This window comes from Takifugu flavidus, chromosome 14, assembly GCF_003711565.1.
Source record: "Takifugu flavidus isolate HTHZ2018 chromosome 14, ASM371156v2, whole genome shotgun sequence".
NCBI classification, from domain to species: domain Eukaryota; kingdom Metazoa; phylum Chordata; class Actinopteri; order Tetraodontiformes; family Tetraodontidae; genus Takifugu; species Takifugu flavidus.
In genome coordinates, this window is record NC_079533.1 from 11071673 (window position 1) to 11086933 (window position 15261).

General features: G+C 48.2%; 2 protein-coding genes across 2 annotated transcripts; one reads left to right on the forward strand and one right to left on the reverse strand.

Annotated features, from left to right (window-relative positions):
- The first annotated feature begins 1275 nt into the window (after positions 1-1275).
- LOC130537592 (von Willebrand factor A domain-containing protein 7-like) lies at positions 1276-7745 on the forward strand. Its single transcript, XM_057054511.1, has 18 exons — positions 1276-1322; positions 1464-1557; positions 2070-2158; positions 2454-2644; positions 2720-2992; positions 3064-3157; positions 3238-3372; positions 4111-4297; positions 4368-4543; positions 4628-4740; positions 4811-4927; positions 5021-5224; positions 5296-5428; positions 5512-5661; positions 6008-6100; positions 6187-6462; positions 6516-6832; positions 6919-7745. The coding sequence occupies exons 4-18, from the start codon at positions 2465-2467 to the stop codon at positions 7267-7269; spliced, it is 2799 nt and encodes a 932-aa protein (XP_056910491.1). The 5' UTR covers positions 1276-1322; positions 1464-1557; positions 2070-2158; positions 2454-2464; the 3' UTR covers positions 7270-7745.
- On the reverse strand, positions 7568-14652 carry coro6 (coronin 6). Its single transcript, XM_057054463.1, has 11 exons — positions 14430-14652; positions 12744-12943; positions 11577-11699; positions 9823-9952; positions 9567-9745; positions 9355-9474; positions 9176-9280; positions 8950-9095; positions 8769-8826; positions 8473-8700; positions 7568-8298 (listed from the first exon to the last, which is right to left on the reverse strand). The coding sequence occupies exons 2-11, from the start codon at positions 12939-12941 to the stop codon at positions 8176-8178; spliced, it is 1410 nt and encodes a 469-aa protein (XP_056910443.1). The 5' UTR covers positions 12942-12943; positions 14430-14652; the 3' UTR covers positions 7568-8175.
- Between the last annotated feature and the right edge of the window lie 609 nt (positions 14653-15261).

Sequence of the window (15261 nt, forward strand, 5' to 3'; positions counted from 1 at the left end):
CCAGTTCCCAAGTCCTCTTTGAATGAGTGTGTATCCTTACACTGATCAGGGGATAAAGTCAGAGAAAGGCATGAAAGTTGAAGAGGAAGCCCATCGCTCATGAAATCAGAGCTGTATGTGCAGATATAGTAGCTTATTAAATATACATATTTCAGCACCAGCCTGTGTTCCGTTGGTACAAAAATAGATCAGATAGATGAAAGTCCACCCGTGAACTGGCTTTGTACATCCATCTACTGTCCATGCAGTCTGTTAGCCGCTGCCTGTCCCCGATCAATCTGGAGGAGTTACTGGGGCCTGTCCCAGCAGTTACTGGGCAGGAAAACTGTGTGTGTGATCACCAGTCCGTCACAAGAAGCTCACACTGGGCACTTCATGATTCTGGCCCTGCGTCAAGTCACTGGAACTGAACTTTGACTTTAATTAGCAAAGTCGGGCTATTAAAAGATAAACTTTACTTATAGATGGTGATATTTGCCTACTTTTGTTGACATATCATCTCTAAATATGGTTAGGCTAATAGAAGGCCATCAACTGCTGGCAGTGCTGACACATTTGTAACTGAGCACAGAAAGCGATGTGGGTGTGTGAAGGGAAAAATCAGTCCAACAGGTTTAGCACACATTCAGCTCATTCCACAGTGTTTTTCATCCAGTATTTTTGGTCTCAGTCATTCCCTACCGTCATTGGAAACCCCACAATTTCAGATATTTTATACTAGCAAGCGATTGTACTATAAGTGCTCGATTATAGCTGATGATGAATCTGCAGCTGTTTTTTCTCTGTAGGTGGGTGAAGGTCAGTTATAAACAGATGAACACCTTCATCATCTTATAAAAAATAAATAAATTATAAAAATGTGCGTCCGCGGGTACCAACCGGAAATGACGCACGTCTACGCCCACCACTTAAAATCACCAACTTTTAAAATGTCAATGTGAAAATGGGCCCCGTGCCTTTTCTTTCATCAGATAATGATGATATTAGCTGCACATTTAAGGCTCAAATTCAATATTATATCAATATATAATATTTCAAATTCAATATTTTAGGATATTACAGAACGCGAATCGTGTAATAAACTATGTTTATCTCCAAACGCTGTGTATCTTCACCCATGAGAGTCAAATATATGAAGACGTCGTAATTGATATGGCCCCTGTTCCTACACTGTCCGTGTCCATGGCAACGCCATTAACGACAGCTGTGTGTTCGTCTGAGGTAATGGACTTTTGTTCCACGCTGATCAATTAATTAAAAGGGATTATCGACAGAAATAAAGGTGCTGATGATAAAGTGACGCTTCCACTCCAAATTTGAATGTGCGTGTTTAAACCATCTTTTATTAAATATTTAGTGTTCAAACAGCCTCGTTAATACCGGGAGCCCGCGGCTTAATTACAGGTTTCAAGTTACTGTGCAGCAGCACAAAAATCCTCATGTTCATTATTAATGTTTTCCAGAGACACATTTTTCTCCCGTATTGATTTTAATCCAGGCCAAAATATCCCGGCGTTTCTCCGTCTCCACTGTGCAACACTGGACTGAAGCCCAAATGTAGGTAATTACCTTTTCAAGTGTGTCCACCTGCTCACCTCTATGTGCCTCCAAAGAGTTTGTCTAAAAATGATGTCTAACGTTCATTCAAGTCTGCTAATTATGAGTTTGCGCTGAGGAAAGAGGTGAAATTCCTCCCTGCAAAACTTCCACTTCGACGTCATTGGTGTGTGAATGTTCCTTTTCGTGACAACAGTTTTGAACAGTTGGTTCTCATTTTAATTCTCGGCTCTATTTTGCAGCATAATTGGAGTCTTCATGTTACACCGTGCCTTCTAAAATTTCTCCCCGTTTCTGCTGTTTTATATGGATTCAGAATAATCGGAAGGGGAATTTAAAGAGTCCCTGCAGTAACGGCTCATAGAATCAGAGTTACATGTCTTTTATAAATAACGCAGTGCCGTTTTATTTTAGATAAAGCTGCTCGATTTAAAGGGCTCATTACCAGAACCTTTCGAAGCAACAGGTAAAACGAGTCCGGCTTGACCCCACCTTTCTGTGTGTGTTGATAGTATAATCAGAAGCTGCCGGGACTCCAGGAGCTGAGGAACAGACCTCTTAAAACGTGGGATTTTTTTGAAGGACATCAGACCTTGAGAAGGTGATGTAAAGTCTTTATGATCATTTGGAGAATGGGGGTAATAACGTGATCTTTTCCATACAGAGACGGGCTGTGCTGAGGAATGAGCCACAGTTATCAGTGTTAGTTAGAATCCAGTCGTGCGGCCCGACGTGCACGGTCACAGTTTTTAAAGTTGGATTTGGCTTGAGGTTAGACATTTTGGATTCGAGGATTTCCAGGCGGGTGTGGTGCACTCGGTCACATCTGGGTGAAAGTGATCAACATGTACAGGCTTAAACTGATGCGTGTTTCTGCTCCACTAATGTTCCGTCAGGCTGGGAAACGATGTCTTCAGGTTCCGCCGCCATCGTTCTCCTGCTCCTGTGCGCCGGAGCCGACGGGTTCGGGATTGTGCCTTCGGATTCTCTGAATCACCAGGAAATCACCGAGAGAGCCATTTTAGACAGGACTGTGGAGGTGTGCCGGGCCCTGGCCCTGGCCGAGGGGACGGACTTCACTGCTCCCGTAAGGATCCTTTCTGTTTTCCCTTTGGGAAACGTGGGTTTGAGCTGAACTCCTCTGCCTGTCTTGCCCGTGCAGCAGCAACCCTACACCGCCGGGGCCGTGGCCGTGGCCTGCGGGGTCCCCAAGTCCACCAAGAGTTTCCGCAAAGCCATCACGCTGATCATGCTGAACAATGTGAAGATCGACCTCCGTTTTGCCTTCAATGGGAGCTACCACTTTGATGAAGAAATGTTTGCCCAAGGGAGGAAAATCATCACAGATGGAATAATGGCCGTCAAAGCTAGCAACAAGGAGGGAAACTACGAGGCGGCCAGGGAGAAACTGGGAGCCATCTTTCATCCTCTTCAGGTCTTAAATGGAATTTTGAAGGTGTAGCTAATGCTAAATTAGTTATTCATATTTTCTATGTGAATTTAAAGGACTTCTATAGTCACAGTAACTGGGTGGAGCTGGGTAAGAAATCCCCAAATGCCAATCTCCTCAGGACAGACACCAGCATCGGTAACATAGCAGGTAAATACATGATATCGTCAGTGTGTGTTGGATCGTGCAGCGTCAGTATTTGCTGCGGGAAAATGTTCCTACTTCTGCAGCCAAAAGCAGGGCGACGTGTAGAAACTGTGATGGGGACGACTGCAGCAGGAACATCCTGGAGGACATCTTGAAGGAGAACGTTCTCACCTCCGGATATTTCGGTGTTGTGCCTTTAGTCTCGACCAAACCCAAAGGTAATAGACTGAGAATAAACACTTCCAGCACCATAAGCAGACTAGATTCAGCTTAAATCAAATATTTCCAGCTGTGTATACACTTCAGTTTCCTACTCCCTGTCGTCTGCCCTGCAGACATTTTCATGTTCCATCTAGTGTAGAGAAGACCAGCTCAAAATTTCCAAAATGTTTAGATTCAAGCACATCTACAATAAAATAAAACCCTCTAGATTGGAATTAGAATTTGTTCTTTAAAAGGCAACTGACACTTTTATGTCAGGTCTTGCAATTGTCATCTCTGCCACTAGATGGCGCCAAATTGCAGACCTGCAGTCAAGTGGGTTTTTATGTCATATAAACCATAAATACTGCATATGGAGAGCCGAAAGCACGTTTAACCATGGATCTGGTGGTGTTACATTTAGTATACATAAATATGTTTTTAAAAAGACTTTTTAGATAGACTACATTTAGTGCACACTAACTATAAATATACATAAGGTTTCGTTACTACTTAGAGGACAACAGAAGTTGACAGAGCACCAATTGTTAAGTTCAGACAAATGTAGGTTGAATATATACAATTTAGTAGCAGATCAAATAAAATTGCAGGTGTGTATTCAGTTCAGTGTGAAAATATTACATCATGTTCTCGTGTCTCTGCTGAAAAGATTAGCATAAAAAAATTATTAAAATACTTCATTTCCCTAAACATTTACAAAGCGGATATTATTCTCATACCCTTTGTTAAAACAGGTAAATGCAGCCACGGAGGAGCGGTGGATCAGACTAGTTTGATCGAACCCAAGGGCGGCATCAACAAAGACACTTTAGAATCCAACCACGGATTCCTCCACAATGACGCCGCCAACCTGGCGATAGCCGCCACCAGCGAGCTGTTGGAGGACATCCGCATGGCCGCTGGTGACCGACCCTTCCTGGAGTAAGTCTGTGCCTCAGTACACGTGTCGCCGTCTCCCTCTCCATTGTATCAATTCGCTCTCCTCCTCCAGGATGTTGGGAATTTCCAAAAGGTCCAGCAGGGCTCTGGGTTTCCTCATCGACACCACCAAAAGCATGAGCGATGACATAGAAGCTGTGAGGAACGCCACTAATGCTATCGTGGACAGTGAGGTGGGAACGGAGAACGAGCCCTCGGTGTACATCCTCGTGCCTTTCAATGATCCAGGTGGGACCTGTGGGAGGTGACAATCAGGGAAGTTAGCCTTGTCAAGCCTCACCTAGATGTTTAGCTGCGTCTGTTTGACCACAGAGTTCGGACCACTGATAAAGACCACGGACCCGGAGGTCTTTAAAGGCCTTTTTAAGACTTTATCTGCATCTGGAGGAGGAGACAACCAGGAACTAAGTCTTTCGGCTCTTCAGGTACTATGATTTTCTCTGGAACTCCGAGTGTGACAACGTGCAGTTTAAACGCGTTATTTCATCCTTGTAGTTGGCTCTAGCTAACGCTCCCGCCAATTCGGAAATGTTCCTCTTCACGGATGCGGCGGCTAAAGACAAATACCTGAAAAACACGGTGATCGCGCTCATCGAGCGGACCCAAACAGTGGTGCGTACACCAACGGTGGGCCGCCATCGTCAGCTCATCCGTACGTTGGGTTTGTTCGGGATTTAGGCACGCTGTTGGCGTTTTCCGCTTTAGGTGAACTTCATGATTTCTGGGTCATCGGAGGCCAATCGCCGGAAACGACGACACGCGCAGCTGCAGAGCAAGATCACGGGATCGGACGCCCAGCTGTACAAAGAGCTGGCCCGGGCGTCGGGAGGCCAGGCCATCGAGGTGGCCACAGCTGATCTGGCAGCAGCCATCGGCCTCGTCACGCGGCTGTCGTCCAGCGCGTCTCTGGTAACACCACGAAAATCTGAGGTCGGGGAGGTTCCTCTGCCAGACCTCAGTGGTGACCTCTGAACCTCCAGGTGACCCTGCTGCAAGCTGTCAGGGACCCGGGGCTGGACACCAACTTCACCTTCGTGGTTGACGAGACTGTAACCAACCTGACGGTTTACATCACCGGCCAGTCGCTCAGCTACACCATCACCAGCCCTTCAGGTGGGACCGCCCCCAAAAAGGGCCCCAGCCAGACAAGCAGTGCAACTCTTTGACATTTTGCTTTGTTTTTGTTTTGTTTGAAGGGGAATCTCAGCAGAGCAACGATACGGCAGGATCACTGATCACCGCGGCGGCATCAGTGGGAAACTACATAAATGTGCAACTGAAAAGCCAAGCAGGCCAGTGGAGTGTGAAGATCATGTCAACGAATCCCTACACCCTGAGGGTCATAGGTGAGGAGCCGTCCTCTGGGTTTGGTTCTTTATTTCTCAGGTTCCGAGTGCTAAAATTGCATTGTTCATGTTCTGAAAACTACTATTTTACCCAACTTTACAAGTGGGTTATTTTGATATCAACTAACTGGACAGGCAGGCGTTGGCCACGCCCACTTACACGGGGGAACCAGACGCGTGTCATTTCGTTAGATGTTAGCGAAGCTTAAAATAGAGCATCTTTGTCCTGTCCAGTCTCTGTGCAATCTAAAGATGGTGAGCATAGTTATTTTATGGCCCACGACATTGTTGGCATGTTTCTGCTCTAAAATTAACATTTACCTTTATGTCATTTTGGTATTTTTAGGTGAGAGCACTCTTGACTTCCTGTTTGACTTTGTGGAGATGTCACAGGGTCCACTCGAGGCTTTTGCTGCTCTTGAAACGCGTCCCAGATCCGGTAATGTAAACTGTTAAGATGCCAAATTCGTGGACTAAAACGGCGTCGTCTCATCAGACTCAACCAGCTTTGCTTTTCCTTGAAAGGCGTCAACGTTAGCTTGTTGCTAACAGTATCAGGGAATGACTCCATCACGCTGACGGAAGTCTCTCTGGTTAAGCTGCTGGGGTCCGAGGAGATGGACGGAGTGGTGAAACCACAAGAGAGCGGAAGCTTCTTAGTGGAGTTTGAGGCCCCGCCTTCGGCTGAGTTCGTGGTGCGGGTGAAGGGCCAACGTGACGGAGCCACAACCAAAGCATCGGCAAATTTCCAGAGGGTGACGTCCACCAGCTTCAGAGCCTCCAACCTCACCATTACTGTAAGTATGAGCAGACACCAACAACTCCGTCAGCCTGTCAACCTGTGCCTGACGCAGCCGCGCGTGTCCTCCCAAGGCCGATCCAATTCCAGGGCGTCATGACGCCAGGAACGCCGTTCTCCGTGCCCTTCTCTGTGAAGAGCTACGTGCTGGAGGGGAACTTCACGGTCCGAGCCACCAACAGTCGCCTCTTTGATGCCACGTATCCCACCAGTTTAAACCTGACAGCTGGAGGCAGTGCCAACGGTACCGTGACCATCACGGCGCCCGTTAACACCACATCCGGGACCGATGTCACCCTGACCATCGAGGTCGAAGCTCCCGGGGGACAAGATACGAACTACGCAGTGCTGCGTTTCTCCGTCATTAAGCCGGTAAAACTCCTGACGCTTTCAGATTCAGTCCAAACTCTGTTTCTTATCGGTTGCTCTAGTTGTGCTAATACCCATCATCCTCCCAGGTGACCGACGTCACTCCGCCGGTGTGTCAGCTGATCAGCCGGCACGCCACCTGCCCCAAAAACTGCAATTCCTCCAGGTGGACCCTCTCACTCCGGGTGTCAGACGAGGCCGGCGGGACGGGCGTCGCAAATGTTACTCTAAAGACTGGCAACGGGACCTTGGACACGACCTACGGAGATATAACGCTTGTGTCCTACAACGCGTCCTGCTGCGCGCCTAAAGTGGTGCTGCGGGTCACGGACAGGGCGGGAAACGAGGGAACCTGTTCGTACTCGCTCTCCAGCAGAATTATGCCGTCGCTCTGGGTTAGCCTGGTCACGTTGGTGCTGGGGCTCCTCATAAAGAGATGAGTGCAGATGTGGTCAATCCCGCTTTTGGCTTTTGTGGCTTTTAAGTTCTGCCTTGCAAAGCATATGTAGCACACTAATACTGGGTTCGGGTCTCTCCCAGCAGCAGCCATTCATCTTAGAGCTAGAAAGGTTGTCACATTCAAGCTAAATTCATAAAAATCTGAATGCAATGACAGGAAATACAACTAAAGGGCCCACATTTGGCCAGGACACATGACACCGGTTTGTTGGGTTGTGTTTGTGCTGGTTTTCCAGACGGTCCCGTGTGTGTGTGGCAGAGTAGATGGAAGGAGACATGTTTTTAAAAAACAACACAGTTTTATTATTGTGATCATTCTATTTCTTCACAATCGTCCACAGGATTGTGCAGCTTTGCATATTTCAATACGTCCTTTTTCTCCTTCCTGATCAATATTTACATTTCAACAAACGCTTCCAAGCAGACTTGTGGAAATAAACTGGTCTAATAGGTGATATTTTCTAAGTCTGGGAGTGCTTCAGGTTTGGAAATACGCAGCTGCAATTTACAGAAAAGAGCTTCCAACTTTGAAATGTGTTTTCCTCGTTGTTTAACAAAGCAACTTGACTTTTCAGCCCCCACACGGCCCTCCAGTTATCCACCCAAATCTATTTACTGAGAAAATACTGTAGCGTTAAAGGTAGATTGCGTTTTACCCGGAATGTGGATCATTTGTGATCAGCCACACAGTTACAGCAGATAAAATTGGATCTAATTTAGTTGTTTTTCGCATAAACGCCAACCTAAATCGTCTTCACCAACATTCAGAAGCTTCCACACTGCTAGTTGTCGACTGGCAAGGCCGTTAACGGGAGTTAGGAGGGTTCTTCCTTTAAAATAAGGCAAACATGTCAATCATTCTGAACCAGTTCTCCCAGTGCTGCGCGTCAGTCCGTGCCATTGGTGTACTGGGAAAGCTTATTCTCAAGGTCACAGATTCTCTTCTCCTGAGACAAAACAGTGGCCTTCAGATTTTGAATTTCTTCCAGCAGCCTCTCCAGCAACTGAGGCTACATGTGGAAAGAGCACGGGGGGGGGGGAGAAAAGTGGGGAGAAAAGATGGTGAGCAACTAGAAAAATGAGGTAAAGTCCAAGAAAAGGAGTTGAAAGGAGGCAGGAGGAATGATGCTGGGTGTGAAAGCTGTAGAAGAGCGTGCACGACGTGCACGGATGCAGCGACCTACCGGGAGACTGCTGGTCTCCAGCGTGGACATGCTGCGCCGCGTGGCGGGTCTGGAGTCCAGCACGTTCTTCCTCGCCACTTTGAGTTCCCGGCTCTTCGGCGGCACGTAGCCGTCCCTCATGGACACCAGGATGGGGTCTTCATTGCGGCCCTCCAGCCAGTCTTCGGGTTCCATGGAGGGCTCCGGCCCCGCCGTGTCTGGGTACAGGTCGTCCTGGAAGAGGTCCGACTGCAGGGGGCAGTGGAGAGTAATGAGCGCGCGGCCTTCCTCCGGTGAAACGCGCCGGTTAGACTTACTTTTCTGGGCACCGTCATGGTGATGGGTTCACACTTCTTGTCAAGTAACTTGAATAACCTTAAAAAAAAAGAACATCTCAGTCGTTTGAGGCTCCTAAATGAGACGACGGAGGCGGTAAAAACAGGACCGGAGCGCCGCACATCTGGAGCCACCGCGGCTCGTCCACCCACGGCGTCTCACCTCGCGATCTCGCATTTACTGACATCCACGCCCCTCTTGGGCATGAAGCCCATCCCCCTCTGGGGCTCCTTGCTGCTGAAGGTGTTGAGGTAGTGGACGTACGGCGGCTCCTCCGTGATCTCAAAGTACCTGATGCTGCTGTCCCCCTACACACACACACACACACACACGCGCGATTGTTGAACACATCTGCAGTGCACCGATGAACCGAAGCGGCGCTCCGTACCTTCCCGCAGAGGTAAACCATGTTTGCGTCGGCGTCGTAGTAGGGCAGCAGCACGCCGTTGCTTGTGTCGAGCTCCAGCAGCGCGATGGGCTCCTCGAAGTTCGTCTGCAGAGAGTTTAAAACGGGACGGTTGGGATTTTCTAGGCGGACAGAGCGTGATCACGTGACTGCTTGGATACCGGGTCCCAGAGTCCGAGCTCTCTCTGGCTCATCCTGGTGAATCCCGTGGTGAAAATGTTTCCGTCTCTGGTGAAGATGGCCCTCATCGGCCGGATGCCGTCGTGCGGAGCCAGGCGTTCCTGCGCAAGAGCAACAGGCGGAACCACGATAAAAATCTGAGGTCGCGCCGCTAACTTGGTAAATAAGGGTGGAGGGTTCCTTTCTAACTCACCGCCACCACCTCCCTCTTGCGGGGGTCGCACACGCGCAGCCGCCGGTCCTTGCAGGTGGTGCAGAACAGGCTGCCGTTCCGGTTCCAGCTGATGCTGTAGATGAGGTCCGGGTGGTCGTCCATGGAGATGAGGGGCTCGCCCGTCCCCACGTTCCAGATTATAATCAGATTATCACTGCCTGGGGGAACAGATGGAGGCGTGAGCCTAGCCGCCCCTCCCTGACAGGCGTTCAGGTTTGAGTTGACGGCGATCTACCCGCAGTGAGGAGTATGTTGCGTGCGGTGGGGTGCCAGGTCACGATGCCCACGCGCTTGGAGTGTCCCTCCAGGACCACGATGGGATCCGAGATGGGCCGGGTCAGCGTGTGGTCTGGGATCTGCCACACCTGGAGGACAGGGAAGAAGGGACATGAGTGCACCTAAGCTAAGAAGCATGAACTTACCCATGAGCCACAGTATTCCCACCCCCGCGCAGACACATCCTTTTCTTTTAGCGTTGGCATCAACGCCGCCGCCCTGATTTATGCTGCAGTTTAGTCATCTTAAGTGAGTCATAAATTCTCTGGCTGTTGTTACCGACCCACTTATCCACTTCAGATGGTGACAAACCGCGCCAACGCCGGGCGGATGCTGACTGAACCCATTTAAAAGTCACAAATGATGCACTGGTCACAATTTACTGAAGCCTCCTGTGATTTATTTGTTAAAATCTAATAAATACTTGGGGGGAAAGTACTTGTCAGGTCAAGGATTTCACTGTTTCTCCATAAACAAATCCAAAAAACACGTCTGATTTAGCCAATTTTCTTAAATTTATCTGATCCATTTGGCATCATTTTTTCTGTTTTAAAAGCCTTTTCCTCATTTTAGATTGTCAGGATTTTATTTTGTTTTTTAAAAAAGCCAGATGTTGATGTCAAAGCCTAAAATCTAAATGCAAATAAATATTTTTTTTTAAGAATTTTGTTGAATTTGGGAAAACTGAGTAAAAAATTAAGAAATGAGTTTAAATGAATTCTAAATTTGCAGAAAATGAAAACACTCCAGCAAAGAACAAGAAGCTTACTCTCTCTCTCTCTCTCTCTCACTCACTCACTCACTCACTCACTCACTCACTCACTCACTCACTCACTCACTCACTCACTCACACACACTCACTCACACACACACACACACTCACACACACACACACACACACACACTCACACACACACACACACACACACACTCACACACACACACACACACACACACACACTGTTCTGCCCAGCAGCTGCTGCCATTAGAGAAAGAACCGTCCAGTTTCACGGTTCAGAGCCAAATGCGACAACTGATGCGCGCTGAATCAGCAAACGTGTTCTTACACAAACAAAACATTTTATGACTGTCACATGCCGAGATTCTGCACATACTGCACACACACATACTACACACATACAGACTACACACACATACAGCACACAAAATCTTCGCTTTTCAGCCCCTGCACTGACCTCTGGTGGCGAAATACAGTAACGAGTTCAAATATGGCGACCAGGACGGATTTGATCAACTTGATCGCCCTGAACAACAGCGATCAATGATACAGTGACCCCCATGTTACAATAAAAATGCACTAATTAAAGTCACTGGAACATAATAAAAAAATAGATGTCTGGCTGCAGAGGACACACCTTTTACCTTTGTTTAATGTAAACTGCAAGTCACTCCTTCATCCACCCTATTAATTATTACTATTACTGTATACCTGAAATTAATTGCTTGAACAACAACAGCGAAATCACACAGACAAGCACGGTGGAACTAGCAACTGTGCCAACATTACAACAGCAAAGCATGGAAGTGAAGAGACAAGGGGACACGGTGGACGGTCGGGACGAGTGGACACACTGAGGATTTATCTGATGTGCTTCTTTCTTTAGGGCCACGCAGACATGGCAAACTCAGCCTCTGAGTGACCAGCTGTTTCCCTGCCCCAAACACACACAGAGACACACACATTCTGGTTACCATGGCAGTACAGTCCTCTGAACCGCTGGCCAGCACGTTGTCGTCATGGGGGCACCAGTCGATGTCGAGGACCGGCCCAGAGTGACCGATCACCATGGGGTAGTTCTTGTCCACGCGGCCAGTCTTGTTTCAGATTGGACACAAGAAAATACTGTTAAAACGGTGACTGACAAAATTAAGAATCAATACACGTTTAAATTTACCCCGTGACACACACACACACACACACACACACACACACACACACACACACAACACACACACACACACACACACACACACACACCCAGGAGAGGTGTATTTATAGCAGGGTGATGAGGTGTTGATGGGGGGGTTGTCTTGTGGTCAGTTAGGGTGGGGGTGGGGGGGGGGGGGGTGCAGTACGGACATGTTGCTGTGTATTAATAGCTGGACTGTTCACCAATATAATCACATCTATTCCCTCGTGCACGTCTATGTACCTTAAGCGCCATGTTAATAATTCCACCCCCCATTTATGCGGTGGCTAGCGCTAACTCTCCCTTTAGTTCTTGATTGGGGTTGTTGTGGTTGGTTGCTACGGAGATTAATCGCGTTCCCTTTGGAATGGGCCTCGAGTGTTGAGCATGACTTGCGTAACGCCACATACCAACAAGGTCCCCGTGAGTGTGGCTCATGTAAATATTCTATCTGTCAGGGTCCGAGTAGGATTTGCACATTGGTTTCCCAGTATATCTACTTGGGGGGGGGTTAGAATTATACCCTACTGCCATCAGCTTCCTTAATGAGCTCATTTGGAAGGTATATTGAAATATTTGTCATGGATGTTATTGGATAAAGGCTCCCAGTTCAAGGCTTCAGGTGTCCTTTTCTTCAGGCCCTTGATGATGTCATTCCAATTGATCCCTTTTATGACCACTTAAAGCTTCACATCCATCAAGTGACTGAGACAAGAAAAATGGAAAAACAATCTAAAATGTTCTAGCCTCCCTTTATTCTGTGCTTCCAGAGACGATTCTAACAGATCAACACATGGATTTGAGGGTTGCGTGTCTAAATTATTCCATGTTGTGCAGATTAGACCAGGTTTTGTTGGCAGTTTCGGAATATTCAGCCTCACACTGACAGCGAAATCATGGACAAATCCACGTTTTTGCCCTCTGCAGCCCGACCTTTGACCTCACTGACCTTGGAGATGGGCAGGACCAGGAACGATCCTCCTCCGCTGGATTCAACGATGACTGCCAGGAACTTTGGGTTGATGGCGCAGAAGGAGCTGTCCCACGTCACCTTGGAGACGCGGATGTCATCGTAGGCCTGCTCGGCTTTGACTGTCTGGCCGAAGACGTGGCGAAACTTGCTCTGTCGCACAATGCTGCGACTCATGGCTGCGGGAAGGGAGGAGGAGGAAGAGGAGGGCGAAGAATTGTAGCATAGCTTAGCTAATAATCAAGTGTCAGCATAACCATCTATAATATACAGAATAGGTTGTATTCCTGTTCCTCAGAGTGCCGGCTTACACTTGTTACCATTTTCTGGAAAAGTTTGGATTACTTTGACATTTTAAGTAACTTTTGTAGGGTTTCTATTAACCCTTCCAAGCTTTTCTTTGATGACTGAGGCTTTGATCTGTTTTTAGACAGTTTGTTGACTGTTCTGTGGTCCCTCAGGCGTCGGGCCAGGGCGACCACGATCTGGTGAAACACAGGACATACAGTATGTGATAACGGGGGCTGCCACCAGGGTGGATATTAATAGCTGATTGTCACACCAAACGCTTTGTGACGGCCAAATATCAAAGAGGAGATGAGCGGCTGGTGGAAAACGTCAGCCGTGCTGCCAGAGAGAAGCATCAGCTGCGTTTAACCGAAGCGGAGGTGGAACCACGTGAAGCTCCACACACAACCTGACACTTTATTATATTTGTTCACCACCAAACTAAAGATAAAAGCCCCGACCTGTGATGGCGTAAACAAAGGGCGGAAGTGCCGATGTTTGACTCCAGCTCAAGACTGAATCAGGAGGCGGAGGCGTCCGTGACTCAGCCGAGGGGAAAGAAGCTACCACGTCTTTCTTGGAAGCTCTCTGCAATCGAGAGATCTGCATTCTAACCAGCGTGGGCCGGCTAAGGGCACCTCACACGCTATTTTCTCACTACTACCGTGCAACAGACTTGGTGAAACAGTTTTCTTTCACTGTTGAATGCAAAGAAACTTTACAGTAGCATGTTTAGCAGTGAGGGAAACCCCAGAAAAGAACAGTAAGACAATAAAAATCCTGATATCATTCCACTGCATTGCAAACTGAAGAAAAGGCTCATTTCCAGTTGTAATTCGGGTTTCAGGATGGTGTCGAGACCCCAGATTTGATTCAACTTCATCGTGGGCCTGTTTTGATTGTAAATTACAGGCTGAAAATGTGCGGCCTGCTCCTTTAAGCCTGCCTCAGGTTAATGAGATCGCCTTGCGAGAGTCGGGATAGACAGAATGACACTGCCACTTCCCTAATATAGACATGACAAACTGCACAGGCCCACCCGGTGCCAGCCGCTCCTCCCACCCTGAACCTAAAAAGTCCCAGAATGGAGGCAACAGGGTTCTGTGGCGCTTTAACCACGGATTTAAACAAATGCGCGCAGTCCCCGAAAACGCGCGTTAACGCAGAAATCAAGGAGATAAAAAACAACAACACACAGCTTGTATGTTAAAATAAGGGGGGAAAGAACTGCCAGCAGAGTGGCGCACATACGGAGCCTTGTTTCTGGGGGTGCCCAGAGGTGGGGACGCGCTCAGCCCTCTCCAGCAGTGCAGTAAAGGCGCTGACGCACCGCTCACCTCACTGCCGCACCGACACTGAACTACTGTCCGCACTCACCTCAAGGTTTTAGGGGAGCCCCCTCTACCCTGGACAAACTTCACGCTTATTGCTGTGGCCTGAGGCTCGTTGTGCAGCTGCGCGGAGGCCGTTTGACGCTCTTCCCTGCGCTCCGGTTCCTGGAGTCGGCGCGGACTTGCTGAGGAGACACGCTGGACAGCTGCGTGACGCTCCAGGACAGGGACAGAGGGAGTGGAGAGAGCCGGGGGGCCACAGAAGTGGAGGGCGGGCTGGGAAGGGGGGCTGTTGGGTTGGGGGGTGCGCATCTATTTTGGAACAGGCTCGGTCAGTGCTCGGAAACGCGACGCGCGCCGGTCGCAGTGCGGGACAGGCGCGCCCCCGGCGTCAGTGTCACGACTGCCCCCCTCTAAAGAAATGAAATGTGATTCTTTAAAAAAAAAAAAAAAAAAAAAAAAAAGGTGTGAGAGATATTAAACAAGTAGAGAGCGCACACGTGTGGCCTGATGGTGCGTTCATGCTCCAAAAGATTTTTGGTGAGGTGACCACAGCACCTGTGGGGCGCGTAGGTGGATTTTACCCCGTTATTCTGCACCACAAACACCACATGACAAGTGATACTTGATTGGAAAACTGTGCAGACATTAGTCACCTCTTAAATTATGACAACGTGTAAATGATTCATTAAATGTGTGACATTAAATTAACCGATGGCGTCGTGAAGATTTGGACAAACTGCAATTTTTACACTCACAACTGCTGCTGGGGAGGAAAATCCCCTGGATCTCCTGCAGGATCCCTGAGGTTGAGGCTGAGAGAGCGGCACAATTAAGGATCTTCTTAATGAAACAAGTAAAAAAATAAATAAAACCAA